The sequence below is a fragment of the Equus przewalskii genome, chromosome 23 (genome assembly GCF_037783145.1).
Source record: "Equus przewalskii isolate Varuska chromosome 23, EquPr2, whole genome shotgun sequence".
Lineage (NCBI taxonomy): Eukaryota > Metazoa > Chordata > Mammalia > Perissodactyla > Equidae > Equus > Equus przewalskii.
The window spans coordinates 765,006-774,814 of record NC_091853.1 but is presented as its reverse complement, the minus strand read 5'-3'; the positions used below and the strand labels follow the sequence as shown (position 1 = coordinate 774,814).

The window sequence follows — 9,809 nt, the reverse complement described above, 5'->3', positions numbered from 1 at the left end:
GCTGGGCCCTGCAGGCAGAGGAGTTTTCTGGGTCAAGCAGAAGGATTTTAGGGAGCAAGAATTCCTTGGCAATGTAAACACTGACCTCCAGTCGTCAAGTCTGGTGCCTGTAGTAAGCCCGGTGTGCTCAGACGCGCACTGTTCCCTGACTCCCACTCCCTCCGGCCGGGTTTGATTCTCCTGACAAGTGAGGTGTCTGCACCCTTGAGAGGCAGGGGCCAGTGGCTCTTTCTCTGTCCCCTGGGTGCTAGGGTTCAGGCTCCAGGCCTGGTTTCTGCCCTTGTCCCTGCTCTCCCACAAGCCACAGCTGGCAGCCTGGCCTTCCCGTGCTTTTGCCAGGAAAGAGGCTGCTGGAACCACAGCTCAGCACCAAGGCCAGCTGGGTGCGCCTCTGCAGAGCAGCAGCAGGAACCAGTCTGCCCAGGGCAGCCCTTTCTCCCATCCTGTCTTCCCCACTGGCAGGCGGACTGTGTTGGGCTTCTCTGAGGCACCATGTGGGTAGGAAAGTCCAGTGTGACTCCACCCAGATTGGCTGTGTGACCTTGTGCAGGGCACTGGAACCCTCTGGACCTTGCACTCCTGTTTGTTCAGTTATAACCTGCACTTTAGGGTCTGTTCAGAGCAGCGTGCTCCGTGAGCCGTGGGGCCCGGCCCTGGCGGAGAGGCTGTTACTGTGATGGGCCCTGGGCCCCGCAGTTTGAGCAGGAAGATTGTCTCAGCGTTCATTTTTCAAGCATGGGCTTCCAGACAGAGATTCCTAACCTGGGCCTCAGGAGCGGGCTGCAGGGAGGCTGGCTCTGTTTCAGGATTTGGAGTAGGTGCCTTTTTCTGGGAAGAGGATGCAGGGTTTTCATCAGACCCTCAAGGGAGTCCACAGTGAGAACCCTTCAGAGCTGCTGCCTGAGCCCGGGCTCCCTCTGTGGGGGCGTCATCTGCTAGGGACCCCCCCGGCAGGCATAGGGGCCTCCAAATCCTTGGAGGCAGCAGTCACACAGGCCAGGGTGACCTGTGCATGCCCACTCAACATGGACATCGCTAAATAGCCACTTGGGTCCAAAAGCGCCAGGGAGGTGTTCGCTGACCCGGAATTCAGTGCAGGTGGCAAGACAGCAGAACTCATGGGATCTACAACATGCCAGAGCCCCCGGGCGATGCACACTCTATGCTGGCCTGACCTTGGCTGGAACGCCGAGCCCCGTTCTAGACACCATGGTACAAGAAGAACACAGACAAACGGAAATGTTTCCAGAGGATACAGGCCAAGCTGTCAGAAGATCTTGAAACCAGTATTAGGAGGGAGTGACTGAAAGAACTCAGGGTATTTGGCCCAGAGCAAAGAATTGTAGAGTAGATGGACATGGACAGTGGACATTAAATTCTTGAAGTGCTGTCTAGTGGATTCTATAGGGAGGCAGATAGTAACTAAGCAAAAGGAAATACTTTCTAACAGTCAGCTCTGTCCCACATGGATGGAATGGGACTCCCCACTGCTCCACATATTTGGTCTTTCAGGAGGGAATAAATTGCAGGCAGAGTCCAAGTTCTTATCCCAGAAGGAGATGAAAAAATGACAATGACCACTCCCCGGGACTCAGGGAGGTTAGTGGAGGAGAGAAGAGGCAGGACAGGGGAGAGCAGGCCACATCTAGGCCCCTGCGCCTCCGATGCTTCCACAGAGGAGTCTGCCCTGACCGCCCGGGTCTGCTGCCGTCAAATCCCTCCCTCCATGGACCCTGCCTGATGTGGTGTTGCACGGAGTGGGGAGCAGGCTGGGTGAAGAGAGAGGAAGCTGGCTGCCGAGGAAGGTTGGTCTCCAGCCCCCTTGGAGGACAAGTTGGACTGTCCTGGGCTGGGCCAGAGGGGTGGGGATGAGAAGATGGCTCACTGGTGAGTCACCCGTGGCCATTGTCTGCTCCTGCTCCCTCTCAGGGAGGGCGACTGGGGGAGGCAAGGCCTCTGGCCTGCTCGGCCTGTGACGACAGGTTCCCCACTCCTGTCCTCAAGGCTCTGGGGCAGCTGGGGTTTGGCTCTCTGGCCCTCCTTGCCCACCACCCAGCAAGCAAGGGCTGGCAAGCGGGCATCGGATGCATGGGGGGGGCTCCTACCCGGTGCAGCCGGCAGAGGAAGCTGGCGGGCGTGCCCTCTCTCCGGTGATCACAGCTGTGCCTGAGAGGCGCGCCCTGCTGCCTCACCCTTGCTGAGCCTCCTTCCAAACCTGCTCTCACCGAGCAGACCTGTCACACCCCACCCCTCCTCAGGGCCCCAGGGAGCCTGGAGAGCAAGGGTACCCAGGGTCAGTGACTGGTCTGGTCTGAGGGGCAGGCTGGCTCCTGCCCCTGGTCAAGCCTGAGTCTGGGTCCCTGATGTCTCCTGGGGTTGGAGGTCACAGAAGGGCAGAACGACAGAGTGTCAGGGTTGCTGTACACACGGGGAAACTGAGGTCCGCGGAGAGCAGGCACATGCCTCAGGGTGCCCGAGCTGCAGTGGGAGGGATGTCCCCACGGCAGGGACGTCCCCGCGGCAGGGACTGCTGCCAGACCCAGCAGGCCTCTGACTGGGCACAGTGAGGGTTAGGGCACCTGACGGTCTGCAGCCGCCTCCCTCCTTCTTCGCTCCCCTGCGCCCCGGGCCAGGGCGTTCTGGAGCTCAGGGGTCAGCTCACAGAGGGCTTGCCCTGGGAGGCAGCCGTGCGGGCGCTGGAGCCAGACAACGTGGGATGGAAGCCCAGTTCCTGCCACCTCCTGCAGGCGGGACCCTGGGGGATGGGCAGGTCTCACTGAGCCTGGGTTTCCTCCTCTGCAAAGTGACAATAATCAGGATCTTGAAATGCGAAATGTTTTACATCTATCGCCTCATTTAACTCCCGGCAAGACTTCAGGTAGGTGTCATTGTCTCCCTCCTTTAGATGAGAACGCTGAGACCTAGGGACCTAGAGAGGCAGGGCAGGCATACAGTCGGTCTGTCCGTCTCTCCGCGGGCGCTGGGAGACCCCGCTGAGACCCCCACCCGGGCCCCACGTGGTGCTGTGCAGCGGAGCAGGGCTGGGTGAAGAGAGAGGAGGGCAGGCTTCTCGGCAGAGGTCCTAGGAGGGTGCAAGGCGAGGGCTGAGGTGCTTCTTGGAGCGCAGGGACCCCCCTGAGGACTCCCAGCTGCGCCTGGGTGCTGGGTGAGTGGAAGAGGGGGGACTGGTGGTCTTGTGGGGATGGGAGGGAGGTGCAAGGGAGATTCTGCCCTCACAGCAGCCCCTCGGTGTCCACGGTATCCACGAGCCGCTGGGGCTGAGGGACACTCAGACTTGGGACAAACTCCTGCCAAGCCTCTGACAGCACTTCCTCTGGGGAGGGCTCCTGAGGGACCATGCTGACTCTCTAGGCCCCTATATTGTTTGCATTTTTTCCAAGGACCGTGCAGCATGTGAATTTCCTTCTAAAGGAAGAATAGAGACTGGAAGGACATATGTCAAATGCTAATAGTGGGGGAGACCACCTGTGAGTGGAGTTTCCTTGTTACATTTCTACAAGTGTCAGTGACACTCAGAAAGCTGTTTTTTAGATGCGCTCACGCGCATGAGGCATCTGGAGCAGCCTGTCCAAACGGAACCTTCCGCCAGGATGGACTCAAGCTCCCGCCCCGCTGTCCAGTACAGCAGACACTAGCCACGTGTGGCTGCCGAGCACTTGAGATGTGGCTCCTGCAGCCAAGGAGATGAATTTTTTATTTTATTTCATTTTGACTAATTTAAATTTAATTTTAACTGGCCCTGGCTTTCGAGGTCCGAGAAGGCAGACTGTGAATGATGCTGCTGAGCTCTTCCTGTGGGCCTCTCAGCCTTCCTGGTGGGAGCCTTCTCTCCATCTCCTCCCTCCTCCCTAGCTTCAGAGCTTCCTCTCCTTGGGGTGGCCCCTCCGCCCCCCATCACCACCACCCCACCTTCCTCCTTGGCCATGCACAGAACATGGGGTTCCCCAGCCAAACCCTTGGGGGTCGTGTCCTGGTGGGACGTCTCCTGCAGTGGGAGCCCAGGCTCGGTGCCACCTCACTGTGGTGACCCTGGGCAAGGCATCGCCCCTGTCTGGGCCTCAGTTTCCTCATCTGTATCATGGGAGAATTGGCCAGAGATTCCACAAGGGCCCTGCAGGCCCTCACCTGGCTGCGCTGGCCGGTGTCCTGCGCAGCGCTGGGAAGAGAGACTTGAGCAAGGTGACAAAGGGGCAGTCTGGCTGGAAGGCTTACGAGGCTCTGGGAGAGTGATAACTGTGTGAGGACGGGTGTGTCGCCAGTGAAGAGAACTTAGCTAACCCAGACACTTAGCCGCTCTTCCTTAGATGGGAGCGCCAGTTAAGCAATGACCAGCTGTTTGTCACTGGCCTATTTTTATCTCTGTCTTTTCGGGAGATTTCAAGATGTTCAAAGAGAAAGAGTTTATCTAGCTCACCTCAGCATCCCCCATCTCTTACACAAAGACCCCCTAGCTTTTCCCCTCTGGCGATGGCGCTAAGTTTCGTGGCTTAAAGGACCCAGCCTCGGGGAGGAAAAAAATAGAAAATCAATGGAATTTGTAGAAGTTTTGTCTTCCTTTTCTGCCTCTTTGAAAGTGTTTTTTCCTCAACCCCTGCAAATACTAACTTGTGTTTCTCTGGAAGAGGAGAGAAAGTGTTCAGTGGGATAAATTAATTCATACTAAGGTGTGAATGGCTCAGGGTTTTACCTCTCCCAGGGCACCTGCATTTGCTCATGGAGAAGCAACACTTAGCCTGGCTGTGGTGTCAGCCTTCAGTTATGGGAAGTGGTGTTGTCCGCAAACCCGGGTTTGTCCTGGGTGTGCTGTTCACCAGGTGTGCCCCTGGGTAAGTTTCCCTCATCTTCCAAGACTCAGTTTGCTTGTCTGTAAGATGGAGTGCGACGACGCCTCTCTGGCCACTGTCTAGGGTCGCGACGAAGATAAAGTGAGTCAGTGCACACAAAAGGCATTGTTAGCTCTAAAGTCCTGGGAGAAAAAGGGAGTGATATCGTCCTGAGTTTGTGCCTGGGTGGGGCCTTCCCACGCCCTCAAATCACGCAGGAGTCAGCGGAAGCCGCCTCCTTTTCATCCCATGGCCACCAAGCAGAGAGGAGCACCCTGGGATCTCTGCCATCTTCAGCCCCCCGGGGAGGCGGAGGGAGACCGGGAGCCCTGTGGAGCCAGCTCAGCCCTCTCGTCGCCTCTAGGTGAGGCAATTGCTGGCCGACACTTGGGCCTCCGGCCTGGGCGTCCAGCAGCAGAGACCCCTCCGGTGGTGGGAATATGGACCCCAGACCTCCCCTTGCTCCCCTGGCTCCTCTGCCAGCATGTGTTCCTACCCACAGACCTCAGCCCAGCCAGGCCTCCTCTCCACCACACTGGGAGCCTGCCTTCGGGTTAGATCCGTGCAGAGACGCCTTCTTGGATCTTCGCAGAGACTCACTAGCCACATCAGCCTCTCCATCCGAAGTTCTCCATTTATGTGGAGATGAGGACACTGCAGACCAGAGAGGTTACATGACCTGCTCAGTGTTACACAGCACATTTGAGCATTAGCCCCCAAGTCCCCAGAATTCCAAATCATCCCAGCTCTTCCTGAGGGGACTGCTTTTCCTTTCTCTCCAAAACTCTCCTCACCTTCCCTTTTGCTCCAAGCACAAACAACCCTTCAAGTCCTCGAGTCCCAGAAGTCTCGGGGTGGGGGTTTCCTTCCATCTCTGGAAGATGCCCTCATTTCCCTCGTTCTCAGTGGAAAGGACTTAGCAGCCCCTTCCCCAGGTACTCTGTGCTCTGGGAGTGGGCTGGGCGGGACTGATGCCTGAAGCAGCCGCATACCCCCTCACGCCACGCCACGGAGCGATGCCTTCTATTCCTCCTGGAACCCAGGGCCTGACCCAAACCACCCTGCCATAGCACCCTCTTCCTTCCTGCCTCTCGCCCATCTTCCAGTGCTCCCAGAAACCTCCCCAAACTCCCCAGCTGAATGCAGCTCTCCCTCCCTGGGCCTCCCAGCCCGGCCCCCGCCGCAGAGTTGACCTCTGTCTGCCTCTGTCTCAGAGGCGCGTGCGTGTTCCTGTGTGTCCCCACTGGTCTGTGAGCTCCATGAGGGCGTGGACCATGTCTTGCTTTTCTTTGTGTCCCCAGTGCTTGGCACAGAGCAGGTGCTCCAAACTGTCTTTCTTGAATTTAATTGAACCTGAGGCTGGTGTTTTGGCAGCTACACACCTGGACCCCAGGCTGCTAAACTATGACGAGAGCTCAAGGGCAGCAGAGGAAATGGAGAGCCCGCCTCAGCCCCTTCCTGCTCGGCAGCACGTGGCTACCTCTCAGGTCCTCCCATCCTCAGCCCGGCCTGGCCCCGCCTGGCTGAGAAGATGGGGAGGAGGAACCAGTCAGAGACAGAACAGGTCTGTGTGGGTGACTGCTCTCCTGCATGGGTTCATTTAAGGCCCAGTTTCGTGGGAAATCTTCTCCTCAATCCACTCCAACTCTGGGTGCTTGGGGCTGACCTCAACCATGAGGTCACCCAGCACAAGGGGACCCAGCTCCTGCACAAGTGGGCGGTTTCCTACCCAGAGCTGGGGACAGAAGATAGTGCTGAGAGAACTCGGCATCCTGTGGGAGACCAGGGAACAGAGCCCCCAGACCAGCCAGAGAGACACCCAGCTCTTCCTACAGCGTCTGCTTTCGGCTGGTCCCCTGTGAGCTGCAGTTGCCACGGGAACAACCCAAGTCGGGCAACACGAGAAGCTTCAGGCCGGGAGGCTGGGGACAGCGAGCCCAGCACCAGAGCTGCTGGGGTCTCCTCTGGGGGCTTTCTGAAGCACAGCCAACTTGGTGGGTGCTGCCCGAGGCGGCCTGTCCAGCACCGTGGGCCAAGAGTACCTCATCTGGACAGTAGACCGTGGGATGGTGGGGGAACCACAGGCAGGGACCGGCTGCTGAGGAGGGCGGGTTCTCCCGGGAGGACCGAGCGTGGGAGGCAATGCTGCCATCACCAACCAGGACTGCCCTTCTGGCTGGTCGGTGACTCAGGTCCTGCTGGCAGGTGTGGATGTGCTGAGGCAAGTCTCTCCCTCTCCTCCCGCCCCACCGCCATCCCAGCACCCCTGGTGGCGGCCGAGCTTCCTCTGTGGTCTCCATCTGGAGGTCGGCTACCACGCTTCGGGACAAGGAGTCACTGCTGGCCGCTTCTCAAGCCCTCCCCAGCCCTGCCCCGAGCAGGTCAGAGCCCTCCCAGGTGGCCTGGATGGCCCTGCAGCATCCTGACAAGTGTCTCCTAGGGACAAGTCACCCACATTTGACATCTCCTCTAAGCCTCAGGAATGCCCTGCCGTTTGGGGAGCACAGGCATCATTACCACATTTCAGATGAGGAAACTGAGGCCCACGACCTCACAGCCAGCGTGGCCGAATCTCAAATCAAACCGTGGCCCATGGTCTGGAAGAGGGAGGGCCCTACACTCTGATATACTCGCAGGACCAGGGAGGAGGCAGCTGGCCAGGGCCAGGCTCACTTCATCCATTCCTCTCTCAAGCTGGAGCCTGACGCCTTGGGACTGGGCCACTTTGTCTGTGAGACCTAGGGCAAAGGCCTCTGGAATAAGCAGGCTCTCAGCTCCCGGGGGAGGGGAACTGTGAGGATCAGGACTCCATCGTCGCCTTCAGCCTTGTACATTTCTGCTGGGCCTGCCTTGGCCTTCTCTGAGCAGTGCCTCTGCACTTGAACGTCCCCGAGTTCGGGAATGAGGAGCAGTAATAACTGCCTTGGGTTAGTCCCTTATTATGCTCTAGGCACTATACTAAACTCTTGACATGCGGAATGTCATCGCTCCTGCACACCAAACCTGTGAGCCCGATGTCATTTGCAGAGTTATTGATGAGGACACTGGTCTGAGAGCAGCTGGAACCTTGTCTAAGGTGAGTGGCAGCGCTGGGATGTGAGCTCAGGCCTGCTGGCTCCGAAGTCGGTGCTCTTAATACTGGGACCTAGACTTCATTAAGGACCCTGCCACAGACGGGAAATGAAGGCTGCCCTGAGAGTGCCTCCAGGTGCCCAACACAGCTCCCATCCTCTCCTGCCCTGTGGCCCCAGGGCTGTCCTCCCCCGTCCCTCCCTCTCTACCCCAGAATCTCCAGGAGTAACCTGGAGTGGTGGCGTTTAAGTACTTCCCTTTGCCATGCTGTCTGCAGGCTGTGTGTTTGCCAAGGCTGCATCTGCAGCAACTCCCGTTTCCATGAGGCTGGCAGGGAGTGCCAGCTCTGCACGGGCACAATCAACATGCCTGCTCCAGGCCAGCCCCATACCCACCAAGCACTGCTGGCATGGTATCGCATGAGCCCAGGCAGAGGTGAACTCTCGGCTGCCCCGCCTGGGCCGGCCTGGCTGAGCCCTCTGAACCCCCAGGTGTGGGGCGGGGACCTGTGAGACAGATGCTCTGGGAAGGAGCCTGCCTGTTAGTCCTGCGGTCTGAAGGAGGATGGGCCCCACGAGGGGGCCACACTGGGAACCCCTGGTGGGAGAGGGAGGCAGGTCTGGAGTGGGGACAATTCATGCCCATTTTACAGAAGGGAGAGAGGATCAGACACAAAAGGGGAAGTGGGGAAGAGTAAGAAGAAAACCGGACTCCGGTGGGGGCGGGGCTTTGTGGATGGCCCCCCCCCCCCGTCACGATGAGGCAAATGCAGCCACAGCTGGGTTGTTGTTCGGTCCTTTTTGCAGATGACTCTGCCGCTGGGGCTGATGCTCCCCCTCTTCTCAGACCGCTCGCTTTACAGCCTCGGGATCAGCTGAGAATGCCTCCCTCCCCCTCCCCCCGCCCTTTCAGTGTGGACTGGGGCTGGCAGTGACATTTAAAAACCAATGCAGGGAAGGCACCTGACCCTGGGGAGGAATGTGGGAAATGTCTACAGCCTGGAGCAGCCACCCCCCACCTGGGGCCCAGGAATGTGGGCTCCCAGCCCGACAGCCCGCGGCCCCCAAGGGGAGTGTGTGCATGTGGTTGGGAGGGAAGGAGGGTGCGGGGCCCGGAGTGACGCTGCTGAAAGGCCTCGTAAGGTCACCTGGTCAGACTCCTCCATGGTTATACAGGGCAAAGATGCACTGCCAATGCCGCCCTCCTCGTGGTGGGCCACGCAGCAACCTCTCTGATCCAGTTAGGGCACGGGCTCTGACTCCCGGAGCCCCCTCACGCCCTAGGCCACGGATATAGCTCCAACTTTTGACTCCTCAGACCTCCAGAACCACAGTGTCAGAGTCCTTTGCAATTAACCATTACCACATCCCATCCCAAACTACAGATGTGGACATAGAGTGCAAGAGAAGAGATGGGAGTTGGCCACCAGGGCACTAATTACAGGCCAGGACTCTGGGGGAGGTGCTTTTCCCACACCCCTCCTGCTTCCATGATGCTGGAAGCCAGCATCTCCTCCTTCTCCCATTAGGAAACTCAGGTGTCCACCCCACAAGCTTCCCGCATGGTTCGTGTGGGAATCCAGAGCCTTCTGTGCCCTTTACTGCCAGGGGTGGGAGCTACAGCCACAGAGCAGACCCTGAGGGCCTGGCCTCTATGCTCAAGGCCATGCGCCAGCTCCTGGAGAGCAGAGGATCTGTGCTTTGGCTGGACAGCACTGACAAGGCCAGGCGAACTCCAACAAATGCCCCTCTTTGGGACCGAACCTGCAGAAAGGGTGGAGTAAGGACTCTGCTGCCCTCTTGTGGCCAGACCTGGGCAAGACTGCTGTCGTTCAGTTCTCCCACTGCTTGTCTTCTCTAAGCTGTGTAATCCACTCCCAATCCCCCTCCTCCT

General features: G+C 58.6%; 1 protein-coding gene across 2 annotated transcripts; it reads left to right on the top strand.

Annotated features, from left to right (window-relative positions):
• Nucleotides 1-2,430: 2,430 nt before the first annotated feature.
• On the top strand, nucleotides 2,431-8,577 carry LOC139079004 (uncharacterized). Of its 2 annotated transcripts, XM_070591761.1 has the most exons (3): nucleotides 2,431-2,878; nucleotides 5,063-5,208; nucleotides 5,347-8,577. In XM_070591761.1, the coding sequence occupies exon 3, from the start codon at nucleotides 6,376-6,378 to the stop codon at nucleotides 7,282-7,284; it is 909 nt and encodes a 302-aa protein (XP_070447862.1). In that variant the 5' UTR covers nucleotides 2,431-2,878; nucleotides 5,063-5,208; nucleotides 5,347-6,375; the 3' UTR covers nucleotides 7,285-8,577. The 2 variants fall into 2 exon arrangements, with proteins under 2 accessions (XP_070447862.1, XP_070447863.1); XM_070591762.1 differs by having other exon boundaries at nucleotides 2,580-2,878; nucleotides 5,063-8,577.
• The last annotated feature ends 1,232 nt before the right edge of the window (nucleotides 8,578-9,809 follow it).

Coding starts and splice junctions, on each gene's coding strand:
- LOC139079004 (XM_070591761.1), top strand. CDS start 6,376: ATGGGGAGGAGGAACCAGTCAGAGACAGAACAGGTCTGTGTGGGTGAC.